Here is a 17,601-nt window from a genome sequence, read left to right as displayed (position 1 = left end):
GCATGGTTTGATGCTCCCAGAGTTGATCTTTGGTGGTTCTGAGATAATAAGAACTTAATTATACCTTGAATTCTGTGTTGCTGAGTTTCTTTGCAAGTTAGAGGGATGACCAACTGTGAAATGAAGCTGTAGAAAGCACATCTGTGCATATTTTTGTATTACTGCACTGTAATTTGATGCTACATTATTTCCATGCTTTCCAATATGATTTTGTAATAGGGTAATTTGTTAGTAATATGCACATGAAATCTGAATTGAAGGAAGTTTTGCAATTAAATTGGAAGCTAATTAGAAACATCATGGAAACTATACTACATTGATAGTCATATATTTACTTTGCTACATTGGATACCCTAGATGTCTTCATTAAGGCACCTAACGACTACATACACGTGCACTGTTTAGTAATATTAAAAGAGCCTAAGTGATCTTTTCTGATATTAGATCAAGAGATTTAAATTAGTTTCTAAGCTACTTATTAATTATTGAGTACAGCTATCACAGTAGGCTTCAAGCAAATTTCTAGAACAAAAACCATTTTCCCCCATTCTTAAGATTGTAGGAAAAGTACTAAATTAAATGTTATTTGAAGCTTAGTTTGTTATGAGTTGTAAATGTTGGGAAACATTGTATAGAGTAGTATACATTTCTAAGGTAGGTATTCATTTTCTCCTTAACTCTATGTACTGAAATTTGTCCTTCAAAAGTGAGTTCAATTTTTTTTAAACATACTTTTAAGGACTGTTACTAGGCAAATGTGATACTTTGGCATTTAATTTTTAGAAGTCAAGAACTAATCATTTCTCCTCTTGGTTGTTTTTTCCAAAGGGTACTGTGGGACACTGCATAATAGGAGTGATTATCCTTTCTGAGTTGACTCAGGAGATGAACCTGGTAAGCTTTTCCATGCAATAGAACATGGAGATGGCTTGGGTAATATTGTTTCTTTGGTTATTTTTATTTGTAACAAAATGTATAGTTGTTTTGTGACATGAAACTCTTAACTAATCATCTTTTTGAATATTTGTTTTAATAGTTGAAAAGTTAAATTAGAATACTTTCACTGAAAATCACAACCATAGTAAAATACACAGAATAAAAATAGTGGGAAATAGGGCATAATACTTGCTTCGTGGGTACTTGGAAAGTTGTCATTTTATTCTTGTAGATACATTAACCATAAAGCATGAATTGTATGGAAAAAACGTTTATGCATTTAGAAATAAAGGGCAAATGGCTTAGAAGATTGATTTTTAACCATAGGTAAGTGCCAGGACTCATCCAGGGACAGACCTTGGCAGTTAAGTCACTTTCTGACTTGAAGTTTCACCCCAGAATAAGGAGCATTTTCAGAAGCTACACTTCCCCCAACAGGGCTTTTTAAGCCCAGCAACTCAGGCTATATCAACTGTTCCTGTTCCCCTTTACTGTCAGCAAGGTTTTCAACAGGATGAAAACAGAAGTTGTGTTGTACATGGAATAATTTTATAAAGGGGATTGTAGGGCTTGAATTGAGAAACTGGCCTCTTCCTGAGGGGTGATTGTATGTATGGAAAGTGAATGTGTACATAAGAGCTGGCATCTGTCCATTAGCCAACTCCCTTTGTAGTCACAGTATAGTAACAGTATTTTAGAATTGAAATAACCAATTTGATTGCTATTCAGTGATAAATTAAAACAAATTTTGTAGAATTTCCACATTTTAAAATAACCTTAGTTTCCATGTCCATCCATTTTTGCTTCACTCAAAGAGTATGTGAAGATTGTCAGCTACGACAGTGTTTCTCTCCATGTTAGGAGTAGCTGTTTTGTTGGCAGGTGTATGATGACAGGGACCTTGACTAATCATAATTGGAATGACTTTAAAGAACTGAAGCTCTCTATTAAAAGTTAAAAATATTTTTATATGTTTTTGTAAGTTTACTTAATAAAAGTGAAAGACTAGCCGGGCGGTGGTGGCACATGCCTTTAATCCCAGCACTCGGGAGGCAGAGGCAGGTGGATCTCTGTGAGTTCAAGACCAGCCTGGTCTACAAGAGCTAGTTCCAGGACAGCCTCCAAAGCTACAGAGAAACCCTGTCTCGAAAAACCAAAAAAAAAAAAAAAGTGAAAGACTAGTATGGTAACCACAGGCGCCCAGCTTTCATAGTTGCTAACCCTAAAACTGATTGATTCATTTCCCACTTTACAACAAGTAGCAAGATAGGCTACCCTGAAAGAGAGGGTTCTGAGGTTTTTTTAGTTCCTAATTTCTTAGTTTCTCAATAACTGATAATGTGGGGTTGTTTTGTTTGTTTGTTTTTGGTGGATTTTCGAGGCAGGGTTACTCTGTGTAACAGCCCTCACTGTCGTAGAACTCACTCTGTAGACCAGGCTGGCCTCGAACTCAAAGATTCATCTGCCAGCCTCTGTGTCCTGAGTGCTGTGATTGAAGTCTTGTACCATGCCCTACTGGTAATGTGGATTTTAATGAAAGTGTATCTTGGAGAGCAACTAAGTATCCTTTAAAATATACAAACAAACTTCCAGTAATGTTTGGAGAGCCCGACAAAGTTTTTCTTGACCAATTGATGGTAAATTGACAACATGGTGCTCCCACACACACATTCCCACAGCCCCAGGGAATACTTTACATTTCCTTCTACAAAGACATTCTTCTACATGATCATGATACATGATACCCCCATTGAATTTTTAAAAAGTGATACGAAGCTATTCAGTTCTGTTTCTTTATTCAGCCCCAGCATGTCCCTAGAGCAGATGCCTGTTTAGAATCATGTCTCATGTTTGCTTCTCATGTTGTATTAGGATTCTTCAGTCTGGGAGAGTTAGTTACTCTTCTCTCCACTTTACAGCCTGTCTTAGGTTACGGTTGCTGTGATGAAATACCATGACCAAAAGCAACATTTTCATATCACAGTTTATCATCAATTGTAGTGGAGGCAGGAGCTGATACAGGGTCCCTGGAGGGGTGCTGCTTTCTGGCTTATCCTCATGCTTGCTCAGCCTGCTTTCTTATAGAACCCAGGACCACCAGCCCAGAGATAGTACCTCTCACAATGGGTTGGGCTGTCCCTCATTACCCACTAATTAGAAAATGCCTTATGGCATTTCATCAATTAAGATTCCCTCATTTCAGATAACTCTAGTTTGTGTCCAATTGACATGAAACTATTCAGCACACAACCTGAGACATGAAGATTACAAGCTAGTTGTTTTGTAAAACATCTTTTATTTTTAAGGTTGCCCAGTGTTTCCTCACTATTAAATCCAGTTTGCATTTATTTATCAGGAATATCACCAATGATGCTGTGGCCTTACTGTGTCTTGCCAGGAAGCATATGGTTTGAGTTGTCTAATAAAGGATGATGCTCATTTTGTTTTCTTAATTAAACATGTTCAGTATCCAGCTTCCTTATACTTTTTCTCTTTGTAATTAATACATATTTTGTGGAGAGGTTCTTTACACCTCTGAAAATGCTGTATCTTTCATCAAGCTTAAATCCTTAATATAGATTTCTAATTGTATTTAATAGATTCACCAGTAAGAAATTCTCAAGTTGGCTTTTGTATGCATTTAACATCCCTCCATTCTTTGATTTCTTTCTTTTTTTTTTTTGGTTGTTTTGGTTTTTTTTTTTTTTTTTTTTTTTTTTTTTGGTTGTTTTGTTTTTTTCTTGAGACAGGATTTCTCTGTGTAGCCCTGGCTGTCCTGGAACTTCCTTTGTAGACCAGGATGGCTTCAAACTCTCAAACTCAGGAGATCCACCTACCTCTGAGTGCTGGAATTACAGTTGTTCACTCAGCATTTCCCCCCCTTTCCCCCCCTCCCACCAATCGGTTTCATGTAGCTCAGGCTGACCTCACATTTGCTTTGTAGTAGGGAGTGACCTTGAACTCTTGATCCTTCTGCCTCCCCTCCCAAACCCTGGGATTACAGGCATATTCCACTTATGCCTGTCCTCTTTTGTCCCTCTGGTACAAGATATTCCAGGTTATCCTACAATAAAGGCAAGCTCCTTTTTAGCAGAGTGCCTTTACAGACACCATAGCACAAGCTGCCATCCTAGCTACAGCTGGGAGGCAGAAGCAGGAGGATCTCTTGTATCCCCAGAACAATGCTACCTCCCTCCAAGCTTTAAAATGTGGTTTTTTGTTTTTTTGTTTTTTGTTATTTTGGGGTTTTTTTGCTTTATAAGTTGGAAAAATATATTTCCTATGGAGAAAGATTTTACCGAGCTTAATTTGGGGGTCGGGGAGTCATTTTCTATTTCAACTAGCATTTCTGGAGGTGATCAGATTCACATGAGGAAAGTCCAGTGTTATAAGATGCTCAGAAATGTTCTGAGTAAATCAGTGTGGTTGGTGAATCTGGGGTTTTTTGTTTTTGTTTTTTTTGGTGTTGTTGTTGTTGTTTTTGTTTTTTTGTTTAGACAGGTTTCACAATGTAGTAGCCCTGGCTGGCCTGGAACTCCCTGTATAGGTACACCAGACTGCCCTTGAACTCAGAAAACTCTCTGCCTGCCTGTGCCTCCTGAGTACTGGATTTAAAGGTATTCACCATCACATCCTGTCTAAGTATGAATGTATTTTTTAAGAAAAAGATCTAAACTTGATTTTCCTTAAAGTTAAAAAAGGATTGTAAGCATTATCCCACAGTTTTATAAGCCAGTTCTGCTGTTCCTTGACTATATTTGTTATATAGTCATCAGAGTGAAATACATATGCCCGTACAATAGGGGCATACATGTACAGTATGCAGTACATAGGCCTATATAGTAAAGGCATACATGTGCAGTATCAGATACATATGCCCATACAGTAGGGGCATACATGTACAATATGAAATGGTTGTACAGTCTCTCTCAAAACACAGTATCTACATGAGCACCTTGATTGGAGTAAGCATGCAGGCTTTGAGGAATCACAGGTGAAGGCAGATTTGTCTTCAGATCTATGGCAATTGCTTTGTACAACTTTCTCTCTTTCTCAGAGTTCAGAGTTTTTTACAGTGTGTTTTGATCATGTTCATTCTTATTCCCCCAACTCTTACCAGATCCACTGCTCTTTTCTGCTTACCCACAAATTTCTTAATTTTTTTTTTAATCCTGTATGTTTTTCTTTGAAGAGAGATAATGACACCTAGTACATAGATCTTACTAAGAACTGGTAAACTAGCTGGGAGGTGATTGCTGCCCACCTTTAATCCCAGTCCTTGAGAGGCAAAGGCAGGTGGATCTCTTGAGTTTGAGGCCAGCCTTGTCTATAGAGCATGTTCTGTGGCTACACAGAAAAACCCTGTCTCAAAAAACCAAAAAACCCCACTAAAACAAACAATAATCAGATAAACTATCGTCATAGTACTTAGTATATAGAAGCTGCTCCATAAAGTTAACTTTCTTCTCTTCATGTTATGGATGTGATAAAGGACAGTATGCATTTTAAAGATTGGTTCCAGGAATAGGTTAATCCTTTTTAAACAGGGCTTGTGATGCTGTCTGCTCTTACTGATTTCTATGAAAAAGAAAGGTTTTGATGTTGTTTTTAGCATGAGAAGAACTTTAAAGTCTGATTTAGTAAAGGAGGGTTGGGGAGATGACTCAGCAGGTAAAGCACTTGGCATGCAAACATGAAAACAGTTTGCATCCCCAGAACTCACGTCAGAGCTTCCTGGGTATGGCAGGCTGCTTGTAATTCCAGTGCACGGGATTCAGAAACAAGAACTCCCCTGAGCTAACTGGCTGGCTAGGTGAGCTAAAGTGGTGTACTCCAGATTCATTATACACACAAAGAGGTTGATTTAGAGCAGAATGCTACAAATGATAATTAATTCCAATCATATATTGGCTGCAGCTTTCCCTAACTACTTTCTGTAGTACCTTGGACATTTATGTTTACTATTTTTGTAAGTAAATGTAGTATTTAGGGGTAGTCTGAATTGTACCCTGGAGTTTAAGAAGTATCAGATAATAAGTTCTTAGCTCACTTTAAAAAAAAAAATCTTTAAACAGTAGAGGACAAATGGTTTCCTTCTGCCTTCCAATAGCAAAAGAGATAAATAGTAAATCTACAGTAACTTTAGGCTACAAGTGTTAATGATCGTTTATTTTCTGTTGATAAATGGAAATACATAGCATATATGAAATATGTATATAATTATAATATCTATAATATATTTATATATTTTTGTGGGGGCGGGGGAGGGGAGGGAGAGGAGCCAGTGCTAAGCAAGTGTTCCCAGCCCCAGTATCACTGTTTAAACCATTTTTACATTTTAAGTTATGGGCTCAAGAACTAGTCTTAGTAATTTGTTCTTCAAAAAGTAATTTCTATTAGCTAGTAAAATATTCAGAGATGCCACATTGTGTACATAATCAAATTCTTGAGTATCATTTCTACTTTTGTTTTCAGAATTTTAGTGACATAAATCAATGACATATAAAAATACCTTCAAACAAAATGTTTCTGTAACTGATTCATTTAGCTGGTTTACATTATTAGAATTTGAAGAGTGTTTTAGAGGCTTCTCCTTTTGTCAGTAGCGTTTGAAAGTTAGGGAAATTATTTACATTGTATACACTATAGGGCAGAGTTCAGGAGCCATGATCTCAGTGTCTGTTACTTTTTTTTTATCTGTATTATTGTATTATATTGGTACTAAAACTATGGTGGATAACCTGACAGTTTTTGGGTGGGTTCTAACCCTGTCTCTGTCAGTGTGTAATCTCAAGCAGGTCACCTTCAAAATCTTTCACAAGCTCTGTATTTATGATTCTCTGATTACTAATGCCATCATGTTACATAGTAGATGTTTGCCTTATTTTTCTTTAGGTTTGGTTAAACTAATAAATCTTGACCTTTTTAGGTTGATTATTCCAGACCTTCAGTAAAACATAGGAAAGTAGCTACCTCATTCCGTGATACTTCTCTAAAAGACATTCTAGTGTTAGCCTGTTCTCTCCTGAAACAGGTAAGTCAGTTGATAACTCAGCTGCCTAGCTGGCATAGTGAATCTTAATTTCGAATTAAATTCTTTGAATGAATTGTAAGTGGATTGTTTCCCTCTGATTTTGCCTTTAAAAGACTTGTTGTGTTCAGTCTTAAATCTAGTAAATCTGTATAAATTTTACTCCCTGGGCATGAAAGATGAAATCCATAGAGAATTCCATGTTTGTGTTTAAACAATAGTAGGTTTTACCTTCCTACTTTAGATTTTTAATTGGACAGGCTCATTGAGTTTTAGTGTATTTATTTGCCTGTTTTGATGGGGATACAGTTTTCCATTTTTTCATAACTTTCCCAGAATTATTTTAATAGTTTCTTTGGGAAATAGGAACTTCCTACTGTTTCTTAGTGTATGGTGGAACATGCATGGCTTTCATAGTTATAGTAAGCTTTATTGTATGATGAAGGATTCTGTCATACTATTCAAGCTTGTTTATTTGTTGTTGTAAAGCATTTTCCAGAGTACCTCATTGAGCTCTGCTGCCTTTTCATTCAGTTCTCTGTTACAGGCTGAGTGTTCTTTGTAAATATTGTGGACCAGAAGTGTTTTGAATTTTAGGATATTTGTATAGACTTTACCAGTTGAAAAATTTCAAAATCTGAAATTTGGAATTTACCAAAATTCAAAACTTGAGTGCTCAAGAAGTTTAGATTTGCAGGTCATTTCACATTTTAATTTTTGAATTAGAATTGTTAACTTGCATGTTAACATTGATAATCACTGTAGTAGGTCTGATTTAATGGCTCTTATTTTAAAAATATTCTTGTACTGTGGAAAAATATCATTTACAAAGGTAGATAAATAGTATAATTGGTGGTCTTGAACTCATCAACTGACTTAGTAACCACTCATGGTTAATCTTGTTTGATGTATATTTTTATCTCCCTGTCTGATTTCTCTTTGTGTTATTCTTGGAGAAGTCTAGGCTTCTCTGCAAATACTTCATAATGTTCAGGATGTACTTTTAAGGTTGTGTGGGAGGAATGGGCCTTATCAAAAGACACCAGCATTGGTCTCAAGAAGCTGGTGTCCTGTACCAAACCTATACCTAGCATTCACATGGCCTTTGTGTTAATTGAATACATCTCTTTTACACAAGAAGTTGTCCCAGATTTTCTTGAAGAAAATTAATTCTCAGGATTGTTTAAACTGGCGACTTCTGTGCTTTCTTCATACAGTTGTGCTATGTAAAGTATTTGTTCTAAAACCTCATTAAATTTTTTTTTTCTTTTTAGACAGGGTATTACTCTGCAGCCCTGGCTTGTCTGAACTCACCTTGTAGACCAGGCTCGCCTTGAACTCACAGAGTCCTGCCTCCCTCTGCCTACCATGTAATGGGATTAAAAGTGTGTGCCACTATACCTGGCCTAGGTTACCTCTTAGAATTTTAGAAGGTAATCTGCAATATGTAGTTAAATACTTTTTTCCTCATTTTACAAGGTGAAATTTGAAAGTAGTTTGCTATTGTAGAAATTTGTGGACAAAGATTTTTTCTTCTTTTTTAAATTTAAATTAGAAACAAGCTTGTTTTACACGTCAATCCCAGTTCCCTCTCCCTCTCCTCCTCACCTGCCCCTCACCTACTCCCTATCCCATCCCCTTTCTGCTCCCCAGGGAGGGTGAGGCCTTCCATGGGGGAATCTTCAAAGTCTATCATATCATTTGGAGCAGGGCCTAGGTCCTCCCCTGTGTGTCTAGGCAGAAAGAGTATCCCTCTATGTGGAATGGACTCCCAAAGGTGGACTAAGATTTTTACTATTTTTTTTTTTACTAATTTTCATTTCACATTGAAAAAGTATTTAAATTTATGAAGTTGAAATTCATTTAGTCATAATGTTTTATTTCTAATTTTGAAGGTGTTGGCCAAACCTTTAAATCTTCAGGATCAAGATCAACAAAATCTGGTGATGCAAGTCTTAAAACTGGTCCTCAGCTGCCTGAGTTTTGACTTCATTGGAAGTTCAGCAGATGAATCTGCAGATGATCTATGCACAGTGCAGATTCCAACAACCTGGAGAACAAGTAAGAAAAGAGAAATGTTTAACATGAGAGATAGTCAACATACATGGTACAGAATTAAGCAAAACAGTTGACCTGATCATTTGTTGTTAGCTCTGCTTTTTTAAAGTGATCTAATAGTTACATAGGGGAATTGTAATTCAGAATAGTTACTAATACTCAATATTGAAATGCTTTGTCTAGTTCATAACTGCTATATTTTGATTTAGACAGTAGAAAATAGACTTGTGGGAGAATGTTAGGATTTTTGTTTGGAAACTTCCATGTAAGTAGTGAGAAAGGATCTAACAGTTATTCAGAGGTATTTTTCAAAATTAAAGGTGAACAAACCAGAAATAGATGACTGAACAGATCAGCGTTGTGACTTACTTCATAACAGGGGGTATGCCAAGAAGAAGACAAGGTCTTCCCCCATGTTGCAGACAGTGTCATTAGGGTGCCCAGGGCAGAGGCTCTGAGGCTGGTAGGCTTTTGTTAAGAAGGCTTTATTCTCAGTTGGATCATTCTCACCTGGGCAGCAGGGAGACTGGCTGCCTTTGCCTCTGTAGTTGAACATCTCCCTCCTATAGCTTTCAGTGTTTTTTTTTTTCCTTGAAAAGTTAAACTAGAAAGGCTTAGATCTGGGGATATCAGATAGAGAATCAACATAAAAGTTTTTTTGTTTTTGTTTTTTTTTTAATGACTTCCAATTTTGGAATCATAGATTAATAAACAAGGGATTTAACATTCCACATCTTGGTTGTGGTGATGAATTCATAAATCAACATGTAATAAAAATGCACAGACTAAAAATATTATGCATACCTAAGTTCACATAAAACTGGACTCAATACGATTGGGGAATTGTGTTGGCCTCCCTAGCTGTGATATTGTAGTGTTTTTTTACAAGAGATCACCAGTGTAGGAAAGTGGGTAAAACATGGCATAGGTCTGCATTACTGTATGATTACTATATAATAATGTGAATCTATAATTTATTATCTTAGAAAGTTTAATATTTTAAAAAGTAGGAGAATTAATATATAAGATGAAGAAAAGAGATAAATTTTCAAAGCATATGATTAATATACCAAGAGATATAAAAAAGGTAAAGCATTCCTGAGACAAGAATGAACTTTTGCCATATAATTTAACAATTTAATAAACAATTTGGAAGAGAAAGTTAATGAAATTTACAAAGTAGAATAAAAAAGCAAGATATTTGATAGGAGTGAAAATGTCTGTAAGGAAATGGGAAGGTGAAATCAGGAGGTTGGGATTTGACTCTTGGAAATTCTAGAGAGAATAAGAGAAAAACAGAAGGAAATTTGAAAACCCAGAACTGTTCTTAGCATTAAAGGATGAGTTTGTGAATTGAAAGTTGCGCCATGTCCCCAGAATGATAAGTAAAAAGATATGCACTAGGCTTCATATTCATGATGTCCCAGAAAAAAAGGCTTGCTGTGCATGAGAAAGAAAAACAAGTCATGCTGGGCAGTGGTGGTGCACATCTTTAATCCTAACACTGAGGAGAGAGGCAGGCAGATCTCTGAGGCCAGCCTGGTTTATAAAGCAAGTTCCAGGACAGCCAGGGCTACCCAGAGAAACCCTGTCTTGAGGAGTCAAGAATAAATTGACAGCTTTTGCAGCAAGTGGCCATACCGTATGTAGAGGTCTTCTTACTCATGTGGTGTTTTAGTGAAAGTAATGGTGTTAGAAAAAAAATCATCTTTTTTCCAGTTTTCCTGGAACCAGAAACATTGGATCTTTTCTTCAATTTGTATCACTCGCTTCCACCTCTACTGTCTCAGTTAGTAAGTACAAGTCATTCATTATTCGTTAAAGATAAATTACCCATGATAGTTTGTTATTGTTTTGCACTTCTGGGAAATTGAATTTAGGGCTCCACACCTTTGATGTTAGTGTGGTAACTGGGCTACATATCTACTTCTGTTTTTGTTTTTTGGACAGGGTCATACCATGTAGCCCATGCTGCCTTCAAACTTGTCTTCCATCCTCAGCCTCCTCAGTGACAAGCTCAGCCTCATACATGTGCTTCTTTAGATCTGAAGTAAGGGTAATATATATTCACTTCAGAAATTCTTATACACTTAATTGAGTTATGTTTCTCAAGCAGTTCTTTCATTTCTCAATGTACTTTGTTATATGACTCATCGGAATTTGTTACCGATCCATTCCACTTTGTGATTAAGCTCTGAACCAGTAATTTACCTTGCTCCTGCCACAGCCAGGACAGTCTGCCAACCTCTACCTGTATCTTACTCCCTAGTCGGTACTCACCTCACTTGAGTCCAGCACACCCCTAGGACCTACCTTCTCTAACTGTTCTCCAACCTGATTGCCTAGTCTCCATTAGAAACAAATCTCTGAGAGAAACTTCTGCATGCTCAATTTTACTTTGAAATTGTCTTTGTTACATAAAACTTTGAGACTATGAGCACTGTCTTCGTTGAGTCTTAAAGATCTAGCAATGTTGGAAAAAATGTAAGTTTAATAAAAATATTTAAGCTACTAGAAATTGGAGAATTGTGACTCTGGAAAAAATGTTCAAGATTTAAAGTGTATTTGTTTAAATATGTAAAATGAAGAATGTATTCCCAAGTGCTGTAACCCAACACGTCTGTTCTTAAATCTCTATTTTAAGGTTTTAATCTGAGTTTCATAGGGTGTTTATCTATGGCTGTGTTTCATCCTTTTGTCTTTCAACCAGGAAAATTGCTTTTAGTTGTTAAAAAAAAGCATGAAGTCATATGATTATTTTAGTATAAAACAAAAAATTACTTGTGATTAAAAGATGTAGAAGAAAACATCTGCTTTGAGTTAAGTAGCATGATGCCCTGTTATGTGGTGTTTATCTTGCTTCATCCTCACAATGACCCTGCAAGATTAATAACATTGGCATTGATAGGTTGACCTGAAAAACAGAAAACAGACCCAGAGTGGCTAATTGACTTTCCCCAGGGCAGCAGAATAGATACTGGCATTGAGATTAAAGCTCAGGTCTTTTTATACCCTGAACTATGCACTGGTGTTTGCTTTTAATACACTGATGGTTCCCAGTGATGTGCATCAGTTTGCCTAAGGAGAGCAATTTTTGTTTTTAACAGTAAAGGCTGTGGGAAACTAGAGCTTGGCCCAAACAGAAAGATTCAATGATTCAATGTTTGTTCTTATTCTCATCCTTATGGCAAGAGCTAGACATTTTATGTGAAGTATCCTATTAGATATACTTTAATATTGGCAGCTAATGGTAATTTTTTAAGTGGGCAAGTAAATATGTGAACCCAGATCAAATATGCAAAGGCAGTTTGTCCTTTAAGTTAATATGAAGACAGACTTCAGTAAGTGCTGTTGGAGTTAGGAACCTAAGTAATGAAATGGCCTGGAAACTTAGGAAGGTAACTAGGTCACAGATAACTCCTTAGGAATCCTCTTTCAGAAAGTTACTAACTCTTCCAGCAGCATTTTCCAACCCTGTAAGATACTCATGAATGGTATAGGATGTATGTCATAACCAAATAAGTTTGTTATATGCCTGATTCAGTTAAGGGTTTTTTTTTCCTCCTTTGCAGGATCCATAATATATAATTTATAATACTCTGTAACTTAATTTTACTTCAAGATCATTTATTCCTGATAGAACACCTAGTTCATAGTTCACAGACAGAATGGGTATCTTAAGCATTTGGGAACCTTCTGAATGTACCCAAGTCTGTTTTGGCAGATTGGCATATAAAAAAATACAACAGAGGATATAAACTATGTGTCTCACAAAATCAGAACAAGGAATTGAGGAATCCAGGCACCCAGCAAGATGATGAGAGGGAATAGGTTGAAAATAAGAACACTGGTGTATTGACACCACCCCCCCCATCCCCCCATGAGAGTGTCATAATGAAACACTGCTTTTGTTCTCCTTAAAATTTCTTTTTGTGTATGTGGAGTGAATGCTTGTGTATGCATGTGTGTATGTCTGTGCAGTCATGGATCAGCATGTGGAAGCCAGAAAGAAGATGTCTTTCTGTATAGCTGTTAATCTTAGTCCCTTGAGACAGATCTTGAACCTGAAACTTCCTTTCTCTTTTGGCTAGAATGGTGACCAGCAAGCTGCTGGGGTCTGTACCCCAACTTTGATATTACAGGAGTGTGTGGCTATGTCCAGCTTTGTAGTCAAGTGTTCATGCAAGTGCCATTACCCACAAAGCCATCTCCCAGCCCGTGAGGCCCCTTCCTTTGTAAAATGCAAATAGGGTTTTGAAAGTCAGAGAAAAATGTAGTATCCAATCATAGGAAACTTAGGAAAGATTTTTAAAAATTATCCCAGGAATACTTACAAGTGCTGTTTTAGACGCTTGTGAGTGGTGTTAGTGGACAGAGCTACATTTAAAATCGAAATGGAAAGAATTTTTGTTCTTTTTTTTTTTTTTTAGGCACTTTCATGCTTAGTTCAGTTTGCTTCTACAAGAAGATCCTTATTTAGCAGTCCTGAACGTGCCAAGTACCTTGGTAACTTAATTAAAGGAGTAAAAAGGATACTTGAAAACCCCCAGGTATTTATGAAATAATTTAATTAACATTTAGCATATAGAAATTGTATTTCTGCTCATTGGTACATAATACATTTTTTTAATTTATTGTGCTTCTGGAAGAAAATAATATTATATTCATCTTCTTGAGGTCTCATTTGCTATAGTTTTTTAATTAGAGTATTTCCAGTATAGACTTGGTGTTCCTTCCCTCTCTTTTGTTTATTTTTTTAAGTGAATATGACTAGAGGTCATGTTATCATTGTACTTTATTTCTTTGTACTAGTTAAACTGCTAAAGTAATTGAGTATTATATCTGTTTTTTGAAGTAGGAGACAACTTAAATTTAATTGTTAATATTGAAGTAAGTTGAATTATGAAACAGTGTATTTTGCCCTCTTGTGGACACCTCAGTTTGTAGCTTTAGAAGTAGACTGCATTAGCTTCAGAGCTTTGGTGTCAGCACACACTTACAGAGACGTTCATGAGAGGTTTGGAATGTCTAGCAAGTAATTATATCACTTTTAATTTGGTTTTTCTGGCTTAAAGCATTTGTAATTAAACCACAGACTGTAAAAGCTTAAATGGTAGCTTAAAGAGCTTTATCTAAGCTTCTTGCTTACTGGCAATTTGGGGGAGCATCAGATATCTTTGTATAGAAGTAAAGTATTATCATTCTACAGAGGCATTTTAATTTTTTTCCAGCTATTGAAGAATTTTTTTTTCCAAGACAGGGTTTCTCTGTATAGCCTTGGGAGTCCTGGATCTCTCTTTGTAGACCAGGCTATTCTCAAACTCATAGAGATCAGCCTGCCTCTGCCTCCTAAATGCGGGGATCAAAGGTGTATACCACCATACCCTGTTAGACTTTTTAAAAAAATTTTTTACAATAATTTTTAATTTACTCTTAACAATTTCATGTGTGTATATAACGTATCTTGATCATGTGCAACTCAAACACTTCTTGGTCATGCTTTCTACACCCCAGGACTTCCTAGGTTTAAAACCTACAACATATACATTTGCATGTATTTTTTCTTTTTAATTTATTTTTATTTTATGTTCATTGGTGTTTTGCCTGCATGTATGTCTATGTGAGGGTGTTGGGTCCCTGGAACTGGAGCGACAGACAGTTGTGAGCCACCATGTGGGTGCTGGAAATTGAACCCAGGTCCTCTGGAAGAACAGTCAGTGCTCTTAACTGCTGAGCCATCTCTCCAGCCCTCTGTATTTATTTTTTCAATGTTAGTTCAGGTCATTTTGCTGATAGGTAGGATTTTACTTTAAAATCATAAGTTACTTGTGTAACTTGCTGTCATGAGCTGTATTATGGGAGATACTTAGCCAATAACAGATACCTCTCTTAAACTATTTTCTTTCTCAAGTGATATTTCACTGTAAAAGTCAATCTGGTATTTTTGTATACAGTGGTATATTTAATATACAAGTGTGTTGGAAGACCTTGTTGTAAGATGTATTTTTGGAATTTGTCTTAGATAATAGACTCTATTTTTCTTTCTTGGGGCCTCTATTAGTAAAATTCTCTAGTTTCTTTAAGTATTAGTATTCAACCAATTCATTTTAAAATTTGATTATATGCCAGTTATACTGCAAAGTGTAATATAGAGGTAACATTTGTTCTGTATTCAAGCAACTCACAGTTGCCCAAAAGGTCTTTTTTGGTCTGTTCCTTTTTTTCTAAAAGCCCCCTGTGTGCTGTAGTGGGGTTTTGTTAAACTTTGTTCCCTTCACTGCAGTAATTGGTCTGAATGCCTCATCATTTAGAAACAGGAAATTAACTTGGAGCCATAAAACCTATAGATAGTCAATAAGTGTTGAATTGAAAGAATTTTCTGTGCTTGTGCACTTGTATGATACACACTCACACACATATACTATACTACACCCCACCATATCACATCACATCATATATACTTTTTGTGTAATAAGTTCCCAAACATTTTATATTAGTCTTCTTGGTGCAGTGCTGCTTCTAAAAGCTCCACTTTAGATTCCTTACTGTTAATTGCCAATAACACTAAGCTTATCAGGTCTCACTTGTTTTCTGATATTGTTATCTACCCAACTGCCACAAAGTAAGTACCCATGAAAAACAGGGGCCTTAATAAAAATACTTTGGGATTTTTATCAGTTTCTTTGAAGAGCTTGTCTTTTCTATCTTACTTTAGGGTTTGTCTGATCCTGGTAATTATCATGAATTTTGTCGATTTTTGGCTCGTTTAAAGACCAACTATCAGCTGGGAGAATTAGTTTTGGTGAAGGAGTATGCTGAGGTTATCGGATTGATTGCTAATTTTACTATTACTAGCCTACAGGTAAGTACAAATATATAATTGAGGTTAACCTATTTAAAAATAATTCCTTGGTAAAGATTTGGTGGAGATGGTTTCCTTTTTAAATACTTAGTTGAGTACCTTAGACTTACTCTTTGCAATTTTTTAAAGATAAAATAGCAATTACAACACATAGAATAATAAAAATGGGTATTCTGGCCGGGCGTTGGTGGCGCACGCCTTTAATCCCAGCACTCAGGAGGCAGAGACAGAGGCATGTGGATCTCTGTGAGTTCGATACCAGCCTGGTCTACAAGAGCTAGTTCCAGGACAGCCTCCAAAGCCACAGAGAAACCCTATCTCGAAAAACCAAAATAATAATAATAATAATAATAATAATAATAATAATAACAATAATAATAAAATGGGTATTCTGCTTAAATGTCTAATAATTGAAGAGTGAGAATCTGTAGTCAAATTTATGTAAAGAAATAAAAGAATACTTTTATAGATTGTATTATGGGAAAATCCCTTTGTAAAGGTTGGGAAGCTCTGTTTCCATTTGATTTCAGCTCTTGCAAAATATCTGTTGAATAGATCTTAAGGAAATGTGTTAACATTTTAGTAGTTATTATTGTAAGTAAGAGATGTTGGTTGTTGAGTACTTCTTGATTCATAAAATTTGTGTGGTCCTTAGTCATATAATCAGAATAAAAGTTGATTTTCTCAGGGCTGATAGAATGCTTGCCTAACATCTACAAAGCCCCAGGTTCTAGCCCTACCACCATGTAAACTGGGTATGCATATCTATGATAGCAGCACTCAGGATGTGGAGATAGGTGAATCAGAAGTTAAAGGTCCTCTCAGGTACATAATGAATTTAAGGCTAGCCTAAGCTACACGAGCTCCTTGTTCAAAACAATAAAACACAAACTAGAACAAGAACAACAAAAACCCAATTAATTTTATCTGTAGTAATTTTGCTCTATGATTTTTAGTCTAGAAAGCTATAATGTCATTTTAAATAATATTTTCTGTGTTTCTTTGTAGCATTGGGAGTTTGCCCCCAACAGTGTTCATTACTTACTAACTCTGTGGCAGAGGATGGTAGCATCCGTTCCTTTTGTGAAATCAGCTGAACCCCACTTGTTAGACACTTATGCACCTGAAATCACCAAGGCCTTTATCACTTCCCGATTGGAATCTGTTGCCATTGTAGTGAGGTACTAAAATATTCAATGTTTTATTTTTATCTATCTCATCTTGGAATTTTAAAAGATTGAAGTAAGATGTTAAGGTTCATGAATTCTGACAAATATGTACAGTTGTGTAACCACCAGCATACTCATGATAGTAAATATGGTAACATCACCCTGGAGATACTTTTGCTCCCTTTTTAGTTAGCACACAGCTCTGGCATTAATTAATCTGTTTTCCTATTATTTTTGCTACTTCTAGAATATTGTGAAGATGGAACCATCAGTATTAGCTTTTGAAGTCTAATGTCTTTGATTTGGCATATGTATTTGGAATCCCTCTATGTTGTATCAGGGGTTCCTTCCTTTTTATTCCAGAGTAGAATCCCATCTGTGAATGTGTCAGTGCACCCATTGACTCTTCATGGATATTTGGGTTGTTCACATTTTAGTAATGGAAATAAACTGCTGACATCATTCATGTGTACAGTTTTATATAAACATGTTTCCATTTTTCTTGTGTAAATTACCTACACAAGAGGGTTTCCTGGTGGCACGAT

At 36.1% G+C, this 17,601-nt stretch overlaps 1 protein-coding gene across 4 annotated transcripts in view; it reads left to right on the top strand.

Moving 5' to 3' along the window:
* LOC100762081 (ran-binding protein 17) overlaps positions 1 to 17,601 on the top strand; it is a 276,621-nt gene that overhangs the window by 20,868 nt on the left and 238,152 nt on the right. For 2 of the 4 annotated variants that reach the window (XM_027425204.2, XM_027425203.2), the window contains exons 5-11: positions 829 to 894; positions 6,866 to 6,970; positions 8,863 to 9,028; positions 10,745 to 10,818; positions 13,456 to 13,575; positions 15,741 to 15,887; positions 16,896 to 17,068. In XM_027425204.2, coding sequence (XP_027281005.1) covers positions 829 to 894; positions 6,866 to 6,970; positions 8,863 to 9,028; positions 10,745 to 10,818; positions 13,456 to 13,575; positions 15,741 to 15,887; positions 16,896 to 17,068 — 851 coding nt within the window. Of the gene's footprint in view, positions 1 to 828; positions 895 to 5,575; positions 5,750 to 6,865; positions 6,971 to 8,862; positions 9,029 to 10,744; positions 10,819 to 13,455; positions 13,576 to 15,740; positions 15,888 to 16,895; positions 17,069 to 17,601 lie in introns of those variants that run through there. The other 2 variants (XM_035447595.1, XM_027425205.2) reach the window with 2 other exon arrangements.

The sequence above is a fragment of the Cricetulus griseus genome, chromosome 7 (genome assembly GCF_003668045.3).
Source record: "Cricetulus griseus strain 17A/GY chromosome 7, alternate assembly CriGri-PICRH-1.0, whole genome shotgun sequence".
Taxonomy (NCBI): domain Eukaryota; kingdom Metazoa; phylum Chordata; class Mammalia; order Rodentia; family Cricetidae; genus Cricetulus; species Cricetulus griseus.
This window is presented reverse-complemented; position numbering and strand designations above follow the sequence as displayed.